The sequence below is a fragment of the Oncorhynchus keta genome, chromosome 23 (genome assembly GCF_023373465.1).
Source record: "Oncorhynchus keta strain PuntledgeMale-10-30-2019 chromosome 23, Oket_V2, whole genome shotgun sequence".
In the NCBI taxonomy this organism is placed as follows: Eukaryota; Metazoa; Chordata; class Actinopteri; order Salmoniformes; family Salmonidae; genus Oncorhynchus; species Oncorhynchus keta.
In genome coordinates this window covers 31,807,205-31,824,550 of record NC_068443.1, presented here as the reverse complement: position 1 = coordinate 31,824,550, position 17,346 = coordinate 31,807,205, and the positions used below count along the sequence as shown (strand labels likewise).

The 17,346-nt window shown below is 46.4% G+C and overlaps 1 protein-coding gene across 1 annotated transcript in view; it reads right to left on the bottom strand.

Moving 5' to 3' along the window:
* LOC118402172 (partitioning defective 3 homolog) overlaps nt 1–17,346 on the bottom strand; it is a 257,768-nt gene that overhangs the window by 123,838 nt on the left and 116,584 nt on the right. Inside the window, 1 exon segment of the mRNA XM_035800167.2 lies at nt 1,082–1,164. Coding sequence (XP_035656060.2) covers nt 1,082–1,164 — 83 coding nt within the window.

The following is a 17,346-nucleotide window of genomic DNA, read 5'->3' as shown; positions in this document are numbered from 1 at the left end:
GACAATGATGGATGAGGAGGGGGTGAGAGGGTGAAACCACATACGGGCAAAACAACTGGAAGTAAGGAAGGGGGAAGAAACCATAACAAACGGAGCAGGCAGAAATTAATAAAAAAAACATGTCTGTCTGAAGCACTAGGGATGAACGTCACACCAGGGGCTTCTCCCCACATCCCAGGTCACAGAAACGCATCATTCAGAACCCAGTTCTAAAGAGTGTCAAGGTAGGTTTCCATAAATACTATGTATACAATATTTGTACATGTCATATATATCTATACATATATTTCTAAACCTTCAGATGGTCTTTCAGATTCCGCTTTTCCCCCCAGATGTTATTAAGATTTAGATTTGATAGTTCTATTCAGTAAATGGTATCAAATGTGTTTTTAAACATGGTTGATCTTGTGTTCTTTGACCTGTGACCCATTGACCTTCCATAACCTTCAGACGTGTTTCTGTTTCCTGTAGGATAAAGGTACTACGCATACGAACCGTCCTTACTGGGTGAAATGATATCAACGACATACTGTACCTGCAGATTAGACTGGAGGCATGCAAGAGAGTTAATGACAGTTAGAAAACAATGAGAGTTATTAATATCGCCAAGACAATGGATCAGCACATGGGTCAGTTTTATGGTTGATGATGATGCTGGGTTCACCAGAGTTCCAACAACGAACGTTAGCCAGGGGTTTAAAAATATTTTCTCCAAACCTGTTGAACGAAATATTACCTGTCCTGAATCTAGAAATATTATTGACATGAATTACAACATGGAGAAGAAACGATAGCAGCAGTGGTGTGGGGTTAGGTTCAGCTCAGAGGTTTTAGGTAGTTAACTGGCACTCATTCTCCTGCCACATGTGAATGCTACTTCCTTTACTTGTTAGTGATCAACATCAGGTGATCAGAGAGGTAGTTTGAGGAAGAGGCAGAGCCAAAAGCCCTGTATATATCCCAAATTGCACGCTATTCACTATAGAGTGGGCTATATTCCATAATTCTATATAGGGAATAGGGTGCCAATTGGGACGTATAGTCCTCTATCTGTAATTGGACAACTTTCTGAGGAACTTACTCTAGGGACCTCAGAGGGGTGTGGTCCATACAGGAATCAGCTCGGCCAATCGGCTCGATCCTGCTATTCTCCTCCTCCTCATCCTGCAAAACACAAGACAACAGCCATAGAATTACATTATAGAACTCCTGTATTGATTAAAAGGATCTCGGTGACAGCACATGGACATCCCATCAAACCAAGCTTCTGGAGTCCTATCGGAACAGACGTCGAACGCTGTTCCATTCCACGCCGAAATGAGTGGTAATGGTTTAAATCATTCAAAAGCGGTAAGTAGGAAAACAAGACCCAACAGACAGGTAACCTACATAAAAGTCCCTATTAGAGCCTGTGTATTTGCTGCTATTCAAACCTGGGGGGAAAAAAATGGCCAGGCAGACATGACAGGTGCTGCTCTCCTTTGAAAGCCCTCTATAACCCTCAGTCTGCCATCTCTCACTGTGCCCTGACTCTGGACATTCCTCCTATTGTACTGTATATCTTCTGTCTCAGTAGAGCCAGGACTCCGGAGTGACTCAGGAGACCTAGAGAGCGCCCGCGAGAGAGCCGACAGCGACACCGGAGAAGGCGGAGGAGCCACGGCAACAGCAGCCACGGCAACAGCTCGCCTCAGTATTAAAAACGATGGCTGTGTCGGCCATGCCATTTTATTAGATGGCGGTTCTTTTTCTTTACCCATCATGACTTGTTTTATTTTCGGTGACGTTCGTCATCCATAACCGTCGGTTATACGGTTAGATTGTCATTGTTGCCATGACAGTGGACTGTTTGCTGCGGAGAGGGGGACATACAGTGGTGGGGGGCTACGCTGCCTGTCTGAACCGCGGTCCTGTTGTCCTTCAGACGAAGCGCACAGTGGCTACAGAGCATGTCTCGTAGAAACGTGTCCTATGCTTAACCGGAGCTATGGCCTGTTAATTGGTTTCTGAGCGCGACAAACGGGTTTGCGACGCCGTGGGTTACACGTAAACGATATTGTGTAGACAGAGAAAGGGGAGGGCAGCCTTTCTCCAAAGAAAGAAACAGACAGGGGCAGATATTTATGAAAAGGTAAAGAAAAGTACAATATTCACATTCTATTCCCCAAGACAACACGATGTTCCTTGAAAGGGTTTGTGAATCACATTCACCATCACAGATGCCTCAGGCGAGTCCCACTGCCACCTTTCAATAGCAGCTCCTCTAAGGACTTCCGTTTTATTCATTGAGTGACAATTCCATTTTCCTAACCTGCGCAGTGGGCCCTGGTCAAAAGAAGTGACTTTAAAAAAATGTAATAGTGTGGCATTTGGGATGCAGACATCGTCTCTCCCCCCAGGCAAGGCACAGGGACAGGGAGCGAATGTTGAGGGGAAAGTTGCAGACACGGTCTGTTCTCCATCATTAAACTATTGGCTCGGGGGCAATAGGGCCCCACAACGCACCCACCCACCCAGCATCAAGATGCGAGTGATTTGAGTGACTCAAATATGTTGTCTGCAAAAACTAACATAATTTGATCAAACTACAGTCGATACACATTCTGCTGGCTATTGCTGGCTCAAGATGGCGGCAGCGTAGCCTAGTGGTTAGAGCGTTGGACTAGTAACCGGTAGGTTGCAAGTTCAAACCCCCGAGCTGACAAGGTACAAATCTGTCGTTCTGCCCCTGAACAGGCAGTTAACCCACTGTTCCTAGGCCGTCATTGAAAATAACAATTTGTTCTTTAACTGTCTTGCCTAGTTAAATAAAGGTAAAATAAAATACTTGATAGTGATAGGAGTGTCTCAAATATGACAGTTTGCACTTCACACAGCGTACTCAATAACCCTACAGCAACTAAAAGAGAGACTTTCAAGACTTCACAATAGATTTAACTGTCAAAAGTCACTTAAAAACACAACATGGCACTAAACTCCTCCTGTGACAACAGGACGTACATTTCCTCCCAATCTAACCAAGTGGTTAGAACACTATATGTGCAAGTCGGGGCTGGGGTTTAATGGCTACTGGGAAGACAAGACAGGCTACGCGCAGGCCGTGGCTGAGTCCCAAATGGCACTACTCCCTTTATCACAGGACAGGCCGCGGTTTCTTTTTCAGCCGAGTCATTGTTCGTTTCCTCATCTTAGTGATCTACCCCAACGACACTTGGGCCTGTGGGCTCATTCAATTTGAATAGTAAAATCAATCCAAGTCCCCCCTTATAGCTCTGTGTAAATGAAGTGGCCTGTGTAGCAGAAGGACAGACTGTACTTAATGAAGTGTGCTCCTGCTGGAAATGGACTGCTGATTGTTTACGGGGACACACAGACACGCACCCGCAGAGACACGGAAACACACACACAAACCTTCAAATACCTACAGGAGTCTTTAATATATCTCAGAGACCTGACAAACAGGTCCTGTGTCACTGGCTTGGTGACCCCTCCCAGGAAACCCCTCTTAAAGCTGGAATCTGTAGTCGCTACATTCATTTTTTTAAACTTAAAAATGCCCATTAAAGGATATAACTTATAACTTAACTTACCTCACGAGCTTAGGTCAACTGTCATACTTCATCAGATCCCAAAATAATAGCTTGTTTAACAACGTTTGTAAACAAAGACTGTATAGCCTGGTTGAAACTATCATGGACGGTCAGTCCTTGTATCCATAGCTGTGTCTATGAATTTGAGAGTGGTTGCATTCCTCCAGGCCCATCCCTCAGCTTTTTTACCACAACACAGGACGGGGTGTCCGCTTTGCTATCGTTTCAATTGAGGATTCTAGCTTTAAGGCAAGATTTGGTTCCATTTCTGGGGAAGTTTGACAGTATGCATACAGAGAGCCCCAGGTGTCCTTAGGATCATTAAGGAGCACTATATCCAATTACAACTACTAGTGAATTAAATTAAGTCTCATAGTCAAGCAGACTGCCAATACCGCACACATCATTGCCACTGCTACCATCTTAAACAGGCCTCATTTTTACTGCTAGACAGGCAATTATGAAGGCAACATACCAAGCTGTTGACTCCTGGCTAGCTAGGGACACACAGCGCGCATTTGGGAAGTATTCAGACCCCGTGACCTTTCCCACATTTTGTTACGTTTACAGCCCTGTACCCCGTAATACCCCGTAATGACAAAGTGAAGACAGGTTGAGAAATGTATAAAAAAAAAAATACCTTATTTACATTATTCAGAGCATTTGCTATGAAACTCAAAATTGAGCTCAGGTACATCCTGTTTCCTTTCATCAACCTTGAGATGTTTCTACAACTTGGAGTGCACCTGTGGTAAATCCAATTGATTGGACATGATTTGGAAAGGCAAACACCTGTCTATATAAAGGTCCCACAGTTGATAGCGCATGTCAGAACAAAAAAAACAACTCATGATGTCGAAGGAATTGTCCGTAGAGCTCAATTTTGAGTCTCGTAGAAAATGCTCGGAATACTTTGCAATGTTAAAAATATTTCAAAAATCTATAGTGTGTAGATGGATTAAATGTGTTTTTACTCATCAATTTCAAAATAAGGCTGTAACATGTAAAACGTTTTGAAAAAGTCAAGGGATCTGAATACTTTCGATTTTGCACTGGACACACTTTCCTGTCGGCTGGCTGAAAACACACAAAAAACACTGACAGGATGACGTTGACAGGATACGGGGTGTCCTTAGCCCAGTCTGAGGCAGACCGTGTAAAGCAAAGGAAACTCTGACTGCCTGGTGTACTGTCTGTATATAAACAGGCAATGAGAGTGGAGGGCCAGCCCAAAGAAAAACACCCAGCTAAGCCGTTTTTCAGAGCAGCCAGCAGAGCAATAACAATACGGAGGGGCAAAATGAGATCTCCAGTCTCTACTCTCAAAAGCTCCATCTGCGATCCACTTAATTCCCGAGCAGCCATTTCCGATATCCAGACAATCACTGACAGAGCAGCGAAGGGACGGAGCACATATCAACATGACACACAGACTACTGATCTGCATAGCAATGACTTCTTGCAGTAAACAAAAACCAGCCTAAATCATAGAATGTGGAGATACGGAAAGTTTGGGAAACGTTCAGATACTGTTCCCTTTTTCCCAGAAAGTGAGAGAAAAGGAGGATATTTTAAACAGTGTTTTAATGAGTGTAGATGAGAGGGGATATATGTAAACGACCTGCAACAAGTGAAAAGAGAGGTTGTAAGTGTTCCTTGCTGAGGTCAAGCTAAACGTAGCTTAGTGGTTTCCTCCTCTGACCTAGTCGGACTACCACTCCAGAGTCCCGGTATAGTATATACCCCTTCCCTTGAGGCCTGCTTAGCTTATTTTTTTTACAGGAATCCTGAGTTGACATAGGCGCTGGTCCAACAAATACCGGCAGTTGTGATGTTTGGTGTTAAAACACAATCATTTGATCATCTCAAAGTTGGGTAGGATCACACACACCTCATATGCGCAGTACATATAAATACCAGAATCATATGCTTAGATGTTATGCTGTATTTTTCTAGACCTGACTGACTACGTAATATTGCATTGTTTCGACCAATTTAAGGTGTGAATTCCAAGAAGTGATTATGGTCTCCCCATTGAGCGGCAGTGGTTACGACCCAAATGGTACCCTAGTCCGTAGGGCTCTGGTCAAAAATAGTGCACTACAATGGGAATAGGGTGCCATTTGGGACGCATAGTGTGTCTACTGTGGCTCGCTGGGGGGGGGGTAATGAAGCTGTTGTGAGACTGTTTGCATGGAGGGAGCTATTTCTCACTCCACTGAGCACATCAAACCCTAAACAGGAATTAACAGGCTTGTATGTACTAGCCAAGGTGAGGACGAATCAGAGAACAAAGGATGCATAGTTTCACACATTGGAGACGAGGAATTTATATATGTAAGCAGAGAATCTCACACACACACACACACACAGGAAATTCCCACTGCATGTTCAAGAAATTCCTCTACAGATAAGCTGTGGAGCAACGAAGGTCACTTCAGCATTAGACTTGATTTACATGAAGCATTTACTAAAGGCAGATTGAAGTGATGTTTCAGAGTAACTGCATTGTGATGCTGGCAGGAACACTTGTCAGGTTAACTGAGCATTCCCTGTGTGAATAAGAGACCAAATAACCATAAAAACTGAAAGCTGAGAGAGAGGGGGAAGAGAGGAGAGAGAGAGATTATGTGAGAGCGAGAGAATGAAAGAGAGAGAGCAAGAAAGAGAGTGAAAAAGAGAGATAATTGTCACAAGACGCCCATTACCCACACAACCTGTCTTGTGGCTGAGGGAGAAACAAGTTATGCTGCAAGATGGCTGCCTTTGGGCTTGCAGGGAAGAAACATGTCGGTCTTGAGACTAGTGGGAGATCAGAGAAAGTACAGCTTTGTCCCTCAGAGAGAAGACTAGTGGCTCCACACTTCTCCTAGGTCCTTCTCATTCCGTGCTATCGATAGCACTGCTTTGTTTGTGAAAGACGTCAAGGAATTTCACCTTTGTGGCGCCTTACTTTTCAACAGAGTCAGTCTGTTCTGTTTCACTGTAGCATCTAACACCAAGCCAGAGAAAACACAGAGAGGCCAAGGAGTCACCAGTAGTTGAGACAAAGGACTTTGTGAAACATGCACTCGTCTGATTACTCAGATTATATATATCGAGACAAACTTTCCGTCAAGAGCCAATCCAACAGCTCTAACAGAGGGTTTTATAACCCTGCGTTAGTTTTGTCTACACTGGCTTCCTGTACATGTCTATGGCTGGTGATGATGCACACAGCTGTGCTTAAGGAGATATAGGTCAGGAGAGTTCAGCAAGGATACGTCCCAAATGGCATCTTATTCCATACATAGTGCACTACTTAGAACACGGTTTATAAAGAGAGGACCAGCCACATCGTGGACACCGACGTCTTGCTACCGGACAAGTGAAAAAACTTATTTGGGATAGGGGGCAGTATTTACACGTCCGGATTAAAAGCGTGTCCACAGTAAACTGCCTACAACTCAGGCCCAGAAGCTAAGATATGCATATTAGTAGATTTGGATAGAAAACACTCAGAATTTCTAAAACTGTTTGAATGATGCCTGTGAGTATAACAGAACATATTTGGCAGGCAAAACCCAAAGGACAAACCATTCAGTTCCTATCGCTTCCACTGGATGTCAACAATCTTTAGAAATTGGTTGAGGTTTTTCCTTTGAGAAATGAAGTTGCACTGTTCAGAACGAGGGTAGAGAGAAGTGTACTATTCGTTAGAGGCGCATGACCTGAAAGCTCGCTACACATTATTTTCCTCCGGTATTGAACGCAGTTCATCCGGTCTTAAATTTGATAAATTATTTACGTTAAAAAATATCTAAAGTTGTATTAGGAAAGTTGTTTGAAATGTTTGGACAAAGATTACAGGTAATGTATGAGATATTTTGTCGTCATGTTGCGCGAGTTGGAATAGGTGTTTTTCTGGATCAAACGCGCCAAATAAATTGACATTTTGGATATATATCGACGGAATTAATCGAACAAAAGGAACATTTGTGATGTTTATGAGACATATTGGAGTGCCAACAGAAGAAGCTCGTCAAAGGTAAGGCATGAATTATATCTTTATCCTCAGATAATAGCATAGTTTGTAAAGCCTTTTTGAAATCTGAGACGTTGGCTGGATTAACAACAAGTGTAGCTTTAATTTGGTGTATTGCATGTGTGATTTCATGAAAGTTTAATTTGGCGCTCTGCATTTTCACTGGATGTTGGCCAGGAGGGACGCTACCGTCCCAACTATCCCAGAGAAGTTAACACCTTCTTCAGCCACTGAGGATAACACCGTGTCGCCGACACAGGCCGCTCCGGAGGACTTTGAGCTCTCGTTCTTCGTGGCCGACGTGAGAAAGCCATATAAGCGTGTTAACCCTTACAAGACTGCCGGCCCAGAAGGCATCCCTAGCCGCATCCTCAGAGCATGTGCACACCAGCTGGCTGGAGTGTTTACGGACATATTCAATCTCTCCCTATCCCAGTCTGCTGTCCCCACTTACTTGAAGATGTCCACCATTGTTCCTGTACCCAAGAAAGCAACTAAATGACTAACGCCCTGTAACACTCACTTCTGTCATCATGAAGTGCTTTGAGAGGCTAGTTAAGGATAATATAATCTCCGCCTTACCTGTCACCCTAGACCCACAGCAGATCCACAGATGATGCAATCACCATCTCTCATCTGGACAAGAGGAATACCTATGAAAGAATGCTGTTCGTTGACTATAGCTCAGCCTTCAACACTATAGTATCTTCCCAAGCTCATTATTAAGCTCAGGGAACTGGGTATGAACCCCGCCCTGTGCAACTGGGTCCTGGACACCCCCATGTGGTGAAGGTAGGGAAACAACATCTCCACTACACTGACCCTCAACGCAGGGGCTCCACAAAGATGCATGCTCAGCCCCCTCCTGTACTCACTGTTTACCCATGACTGTGTGGCCACGCACGCCTCCAACTCAATCATCAAGTTTGCAGACGACACCACAGTTGTAGACCTGATTACCAACAATGATGAGGGAGGAGGTGAGGGCCCTGGCGGAGTGATGCGAGGAATATAACCACTCCCTCAACGTCAACAAAATGAAGGAGCCGATTGTGGACTTCAGGAGACAACAGAGCAGATCACGCTACCCATCCACATCAACAAGGCTGCAGTGGAGAAGGTGAAAAGCTTCAAGTTCCTCGGCGTACACATCACTGACAATCTGAATTGGTCCACCATACACATAGTGCGGTGAAGAAGGTGCAACAGCGCCTCCTCAACCTCCGGAGGTAGAAGAAATCCGGATTGGCCACTAAGACACTCACTAATTTTTACAGATGCACCATTGAGAGCATTATGTTGGGCTGTAACAACCGCCTGGGAAAGGCAACTGCACGGTCGAGGAAGGCCAAGGAGATCATCAAGCAGCCCGCTATCACCCAAAAGGCGGGGTCAGTAGAGGTGCATCAAAGCTGGGGCCGAGAGACTGACAAACAGCATCTATCCAAAGCCCATTAGACTGTTAAATAGCAGTCACTAGCCAGCGTCCACCCAGTACCCTGCTTTGAACTTAGTCATTGCCACTAGCCGGCTACCACCCGGTTACTCATCCCTGCACCTTAGAGGCTGCTGCCCTATGTACATAGACATGGAACACCGGTCACTTTAATAATGGCACATTGGTTACTTCAACAATGTTTACATACTGTTTTACCCATTTCATATGTACTGCATATAATGTATTCTAGTCAATGCCATCCTATTCAACTCTTGCTGTATATTTATTTATTTCACCTTTATTTAACCAGGTAGGCAAGTTGAGAACAAGTTGAGAACAAGTTCTCATATACAATTGCGACTTGGCCAAGATAAAGCAAAGCAGTTCGACACATACAACACAGAGTTACACATGGAGTAAAACAAGCATACAGTCAATAATATAGTAGAAAAATAAGTTTATATACAATGTGAGCAAATGAGGAGAGATAAGGGAGGTAAAGGCGAAAAAAAGGCCATGGTGGCAAAGTAAATACAATATAGCAAGTAAAACACTGGAATGGTAGATTTGCAGTGGAAGAATGTGCAAAGTAGAAATTAAAATAATGGGGTGCAAAGGAGCAAAATAAATAAATACATAAATAAATAAAATACAGTAGGGAAAGAGGTAGTTGTTTGGGCTAAATTATAGGTGGGCTATGTACAGGTGCAGTAATCTGTGAGCTGCTCTGACAGTTGGTGCTTAAAGCTAGTGAGGGAGGTAAGTGTTTCCAGTTGCAGATAAATTCATTAAAAATCCTACAATGTGATTTTTTTTGATTTTTTTCTTCTCATTTTGTCTGTCATAGTTGAAGTGTACCTATGATGAAAATTACAGGCCTCTCATCTTTTTAAGTGGGAGAACTTGCACAATTGGTGGCTGACTAAATACTATTTTGCCCCACTGTATATATATATAAACTCAGCAAAAAAAGAAACGTCACTTTTTCAGGACCCTGTCTTTCAAAGATAATCCGTAAAAATCCCAATTATTCCACGTCTTCATTGTAAAGGGTTTAAACACCGTTTCTCATGCTTGTTCAATCAACCACCTGTGGAACGGTCGTTAAGACACTAACAGCTTACAGACGGTAGGCAATTAAAGTCACAGTTATGAAAACTTGGGACACTAAAGAGGCCTTTCTACTGACTCTGAAAAACACCAAATGAAAGATGCCCAGGGTTCCTGCTCATCTGTGTGAACGTGCCTTAGGCATGCTGCAAGGAGGCATGAGGACTGCAGACGTGGCCAGGGCAATAAATTGCAATGTCCGTACTGTGAGACGCCTAAGACAGCGCTACAGGGAGACAGGACGTACAGCTGACCGTCCTCGCAGTGGCAGACCACGTGTAACAACACCGGCACATGAATGGTACATCCGAACATCACACCTGCTAAATGTCTATGCGACCAATAACATTTGATTTTGTCCATAGCCCTATGGGTCACTGTAAAAAGGGAATAGGGTGCCATTTTGGACACAACCCATCATTTGGGCCTGTCGTTTGGGACGCATACACAGATCACTGGGCTCGTCTCATCTGTGCAGAGTCACAGTCTGACAAAGGGCCAAACGACTGGTAATGCTCTCATAAGAATGGAAATCTGAAGGATAGAATGGCAAGCAGAGTTTTTCCTATCGGTGTTACACACTAAGTGGTATCATGCCAGGGCACTGCATCGCCTCAAAGCGGGTAGGATTTCTAATGATATGGATGGCATGTTGTTCCGGTCCTTTGATAGCACTACACTCATGTTTAAACCACAAAGCGATAAAGGACATATTCTCTCACTCCCCCTGTTCACATTTAAGGCTGTCCTTTTCCCTCACTCAGATATTGCTAATGACAAATCTGAAGAACGGTTGTTGGAAATCTTGCAGACTTTTACAGAGTATCAATGTCTAACAAGGTTGTATAAGCAAGGGTACATTTTCCTTGTAATTAGCAGATTGTGGGGTTGAATTATGCAACAATATGTACAATGCCTCTGGGAGAGAAGCATTCCCAGGTGCTTTTCCTTGCTAGAGAGGCACCCTGAGCCTCTCAACTCCTCATCTCTCTCAGCGGGATGTCAGCGCCAGCAGGCAGCTCTCTGTCACATTAAAACAAAAGAGAACAAAGATCACAGAGAGAGAAAAGAAGAAAGGAGAGAGATACAGATGAGACAGAACATGAGAGTGATGCTAGTACGGTCGGTGTAGCCATGGAGAGAAGAGAGAGATTAGAGAGGTGGGTAGGAAAGGAGAGGTCCTATTTGAGGGAGAAAAAAAGCAAGGGGGGGCAAGATGCAGCACGGAGGAAACACAAAGAGAGCGAGAGGGAGAGACCGTGAGATGGTGTGAGTGAGTGAGCGAGAGAGAGGGGAAATGAAAAAGAGAGTGAGGGTTACACAGTGAGTGACGGTCACCGGGTTACCCATACAGTACCTGTCCCCAATCCTGAGGCCACAGCAGCACCTACTGGTGAGGCTCATGCAGAGGAGCACTCTAGTCATCTCTACGGAGAGGAGCGCTCTAGTCATCTCTACGGAGAGGAGCGCTCTAGTCATCTCTACGGAGAGGAGCGCTCTAGTCATCTCTATGGAGAGGAGCGCTCTAGTCATCTCTATGAAGAGGAGCACTCTAGTCATCTCTATGGAGAGGAGTGCTCTAGTCATCTCTAGCTCCAGTCATCTCTACGGAGAGGAGCGCTCCAGTCATCTCTACGGAGAGGAGCGCTCCAGTCATCTCTACGGAGAGGAGCGCTCCAGTCATCTCTACGGAGAGGAGCGCTCCAGTCATCTCTACGGAGAGGAGCGCTCCAGTCATCTCTACGGAGTGGAGCGCTCCAGTCATCTCTACGGAGAGGAGCGCTCCAGTCATCTATACGGAGAGGAGCGCTCTAGTCATCTCTATGGAGAGGAGCGCTCTAGTCATCTCTACGGAGAGGAGCGCTCTAGTCATCTCTATGGAGAGGAGCGCTCTAGTCATCTCTATGAAGAGGAGCACTCTAGTCATCTCTATGGAGAGGAGTGCTCTAGTCATCTCTATGGGCATATGGAGCTGTGGTCCCCAGTGGCCAAGACAAGAGGTGGACCACTCGCACTCAGCCGTCTTATTAAGCCTCATACAAACATACCTCCACCGCTAGCAACAAGGAATCTAGAAGCACATCCTCCAGAAGCAGCTCCACCAGACATGATTTATGGCTCTACTGCTTGGGTTTACATGATTTATCATACTAAACCAGGCGACTGTAGGCTCAGTTCGGCTCCACCGCCACCTGAGGGACTTCCTCATCTTTGTTGTAGTGTGCAGGAAATCAGGGAGCGCTGGAGGGACCCTAGCTAGCGGCTCCTAACCGTATCCACAGGCTTCTTCTCCCCTGTGGTTTAGTAATGCACAGATCCAAGTCTAACCACGACAAAGAACATGGATACACACAATGGACAAGGACATACCGGACAGAAAATATCTTAGAAGGAGGGAAAGCAAAAAAATGATTATTCAAGGTAAAAAAAATCCAGGGAATGGATGGTGGTATCTTTTCTCCTGACATGGATACAAGTGTAATGTGAATTCAGGAGCTGTGTGAGGCAAATGCAGCCCTAGGACAACCAAGCACATCCAAGCCAAACTCAGACAATACTGCTAGAAGTGAGAATTGAGGCCAGGCTAAGGCTCATTGGTTCATTCATTTAGAACGCATTCCAATTACGGTGGCCAACAGGATACAGGAGAGAAAATGAGAAGAGAGATTCTCCCACCTAAAAAAGCCAATTAAGCACAGAAGTATATGTCCCTGGCCCCTGCTCGCTAGTTCCAGCTCGTGTGTGTGTGTGCGCGCTCTGGAGTAGATAGCTAAAGCTCAGAGTAATGAGGGGAAGGTTGTCTTGCCAGGCATATCCTCTCATCTGCAGGTAGAGGGCTGGGAGGGAGCCCGAGGCATGCTTCAGGGTGGCTCCACTCTACACAGTACAAACCTGTGATGCTGTGATAAAGCGTGTGTGTCAAAGAGGGGGAGGCTTATACAGTATTTGTCCTGTTTCACATTTGTACAAGTGTGTAACTTGTACAGTTTATGGGGAAATGGAAATGTGGTTTTTGCATATCCCACGCCCCTGAGACTCACTCGGAGGGTAAGGTCACAGCCAGGGATCAACCATTATTAGTGCTTAGCGATTAGTGCTTTTTGAGGTTGGTTTCGTTTAGATTATTTTAAAAAATAATCACGGTTTTCGATTTCTGTTATTTTTTTTACATTAAATGCATTATGTGGGTTGAATGCTGTAACACAGAATAAAACAATGACTTAAAGTAATGTTAGTGACTGCCCATTACTGCTTATCACTTTTTAACCATCATTTATTCACATTACTTTAATAAAATATTTATGTGCCGAATACAACAGGTGTAGTAAACCTTACAGTGAAATGCTTACTTACAAGCCCTTAAACAACAATGGATGATGAGAACACCAAGAAACTTGAAGCTCTCTGCTGCACACCGTCCTTATTATGGCTCAGTGCGCCACACAGACCGGACAAGTAAACGTGCACGCAATGGATTATGATCATTGTAGTTAATTATCACGTTTTCTGAACTCAACTATGTAGAATATTGGCCTGTTGGAAACTACAACTCCGTACTACATCGCACAGTTCAGGCTTAACCTGATTTCTATCTATTGTATTGAGCCCTCAGAAGAAGAAAAAAATGAAATGAAATTCAAATTATTGAACAGACGTTGGTCAATTAGTTGTGTAAAAACCAAAACATAACAGACATTTTGGTTAATTGCTCAGGACCAGTCATTATTGACAGCGACCAGGGTTAAGGGTTAAGTGTCATGCTCAAGGGCAGATCAGCTCTTTGATTAGAACTCTGTTCTTCCTCCATTAGGTCCTAATGGTCTGGTACTCAGGGGTCTGTTGTTCCTCCATTAGGTCCTAATGGTCTGGTACTCAGGGCTCTGTTCTTCCTCCATTAGGTCCTAATGGTCTGGTACTCAAGGCTCTGTTCTTCCTCCATTAGGTCCTAATGGTCTGGTACTCAGGGCTCTGTTGTTCCTCCATTAGGTCCTAATGGTCTGGTACTCAAGGCTCTGTTCTTCCTCCATTAGGTCCTAATGGTCTGGTACTCAAGGCTCTGTTCTTCCTCCATTAGGTCCTAATGGTCTGGTACTCAGGGCTCTGTTGTTCCTCCATTAGGTCCTAATGGTCTGGTACTCAGGGCTCTGTTGTTCCTCTAACCACTCTGACAGTTTTTTTTATTTTTATTATTTTACCTTTATTTAACCAGGCAAGTCAGTTAAGAACATATTCTTATTTTCAATGACGGCCTGGGAACAGTGGGTTAACTGCCTGTTCAGGGGCAGAACGACAGATTTGTACCTTGTCAACTCGGGGGTTTGAACTCGCAACCTTCCGGTTCCTAGTCCAACGCTCTAACCACTAGGCTACGCTGCCTCCCCAAATGTAATGCAAGTGCAATCAAAAATCACATCAAACACTTATCATCATAACAGTATGGTGCTTTTAAAACTCAGCTCACTGTGATTGATTTGAAGAAAGAAGTTCAACAACAGGTTGAAACAGGATAAAACATGGTTATTGTGGATGTTGTTTCAAAGCCCAACACAACGAAATGGACAGCGCTTTCTAAGGTGGTGATTCTTTCAAAACAGTCATACGCATGTTAGAGCTTATACATATGTATAGGCTTATGACACCAATACTTATTTTCTGGATGTGTTTTCTCATTTTGTCTGTCATAGTTGAAGTGTAGCTATGATGAAAATTACAGGCCTCTCTCATCTTTTTAAGTGGGAGAACTTGCACAATTGGTGGCTGACTAAATACTTTTTTGCCCCACTGTATAAGATCACAGAAACACACACAAATATAGTGTTTTCTCCATGCAGTCCACCATCAGGTTTCCCTCCCTCAATGTGAGAGTGAGGTGGTCATTACCCTCCCTCCCTCCCTCCCTCAGTGTGAGAGAGAGGTAGTCATTACCTCCCTCCTTCCCTCCCTCTGTGTGAGAGAGAGGTGGTCATTACCCTCCCATGCTCCCGTGCTGCCAGCTGTGGCTCATTAAAACACATGACAGATCTCTGAGCACACACCTCTGCGCTCTCTTGTTGCCATAGCTACAGCACCTGTTGCCAGGGTGGGTGATAAAGGTTCAAGTCTTAGGATTCACTTCACAAGCCATCAGGTTGAGTTCTCCGAGCACTCTCTCAACTTCAATGACCTCAGATATATCGGCAGAATATATTTTCGGTGAACCCCGATGGTGTCATGACTTTCAGGGCGTTCCATCACTGGACAAACAAGATATTTCTCATCTTATAATAGAGTTGCGTCATCCCTCCATTCCTCCCTCCCCTTCAGAAGAAGCAGAACAAGCACTTACAACAGTGAGACAAAGCAGAGACAATGCATGCTTCCCAAATGGAAGCCTTTTCCCTATGCAGTACACTACTTTTGACCTAAGGACCCTGGTCAAAAGTAGTGCACAAGGGAGCCATTTGGGGACACAATCTATGTGGCCCATTTCAGTGATGTCTACTACAGCTCTATGCAACACAGACCTCCAAACATCTGTTGCTGTAGGATATAAATTCCTCGGTCAGGGTAATTGAGTGACTAAATCCTTCATCGCGCCAAATGTCCTTTTAATATCAGCTCATATCCCACTCATGTCACCAAGCATAAAAGGAGTGATTGGTCGAGAGAAAGAGTTACATGATGATCACCACCATTATATGAGAAACATCCCAGGCCACGTCACAAATGGCACCCTATTCCCTACATAGTGCACTTATTTTAAGAAGGGCTGGTCAAAAGTAGTGCACTATGTAAGGAATAGGGTGTTATTTGGGACGAACCCCAACCCGTCATCGTCAGCGTAGCTGCTCCAGAGCAGCCCAGCCACCCACAGACGGATGAACTGCTGAACTCATTCTGTCAGCTAATGCAGTGGTTCACATGGAGAAGAGAGGCAGCGGAGAGGAGGGGCAGCGGAGAGGAGGGGCAGAGGAGAGGAGGGGCAGCGGAGGGGAGGGGCAGCGGAGGGGAGGGGCAGCGGAGGGGAGGGGCAGCGGAGGGGAGGGGCAGCGGAGGGGAGGGGCAGCGGAGAGGAGGGGCAGAGGAGAGGAGGGGCAGCGGAGGGGAGGGGCAGCGGAGAGGAGGGGCAGCGGAGAGGAGGGGCAGCGGAGGGGAGGGGCAGAGGAGAGGAGGGGCAGCGGAGGGGAGGGGCAGCGGAGAGGAGGGGCAGCGGAGGGGAGGGGCAGCGGAGAGGAGGGGCAGGGGGAGGGGAGAGGCAGCGGAGGGGAGGGGCAGCGGAGGGGAGGGGCAGCGGAGAGGAGGGGCAGCGGAGAGGAGAGGGGCAGCGGAGGGGAGGGGCAGCGGAGGGGAGGGGCAGCGGAGAGGAGGGGCAGCGGAGGGGAGGGGCAGAGGAGAGGAGGGGCAGCGGAGGGGAGGGGCAGAGGAGAGGAGGGGCAGCGGAGGGGAGGGGCAGCGGAGAGGAGGGGCAGGGGAGAGGAGAGGCAGCGGAGGGGAGGGGCTGCGGAGGGGAGGGGCTGCGGAGAGGAGAAGGGCAGCGGAGAGGAGAAGGGCAGCGGAGAGGAGAGGGGCAGCGGAGGGCAGGGGCAGCGGAGGGGAGGGGCTGCGGAGAGGAGAGGCAGCGGAGAACAGAGGCAGCGGAGAACAGAGGCAGCGGAGAACAGAGGCAGGGGAGAACAGAGGCAGGGGAGAACAGAGGCAGGGGAGAACAGAGGCAGGGGAGAACAGAGGCAGGGGAGAACAGAGGCAGGGGAGAACAGAGGCAGGGGAGAACAGAGGCAGGGGAGAACAGAGGCAGGGGAGAACAGAGGCAGGGGAGAACAGAGGCAGGGGAGAACAGAGGCAGGGGAGAGCAGAGGCAGGGGAGAACAGAGGCAGGTGAGAGCAGAGGCAGCGGAGAACAGAGGCAGGGGAGAGCAGAGGCAGGGGAGAGCAGAGGCAGGGGAGAGCAGAGGCAGGGGAGAACAGAGGCAGGGGAGAACAGAGGCAGGGGAGAACAGAGGAAGGGGAGAACAGAGGCAGGGGAGAACAGAGGCAGGGAGAACAGAGGCAGGGGAGAACAGAGGCAGGGAGAACAGAGGCAGGGAGAACAGAGGCAGGGGAGAACAGAGGCAGGGGAGAACAGAGGCAGGGGAGAACAGAGGCAGGGGAGAACAGAGGCAGGGGAGAACAGAGGCAGGGGAGAACAGAGGCAGGGGAGAACAGAG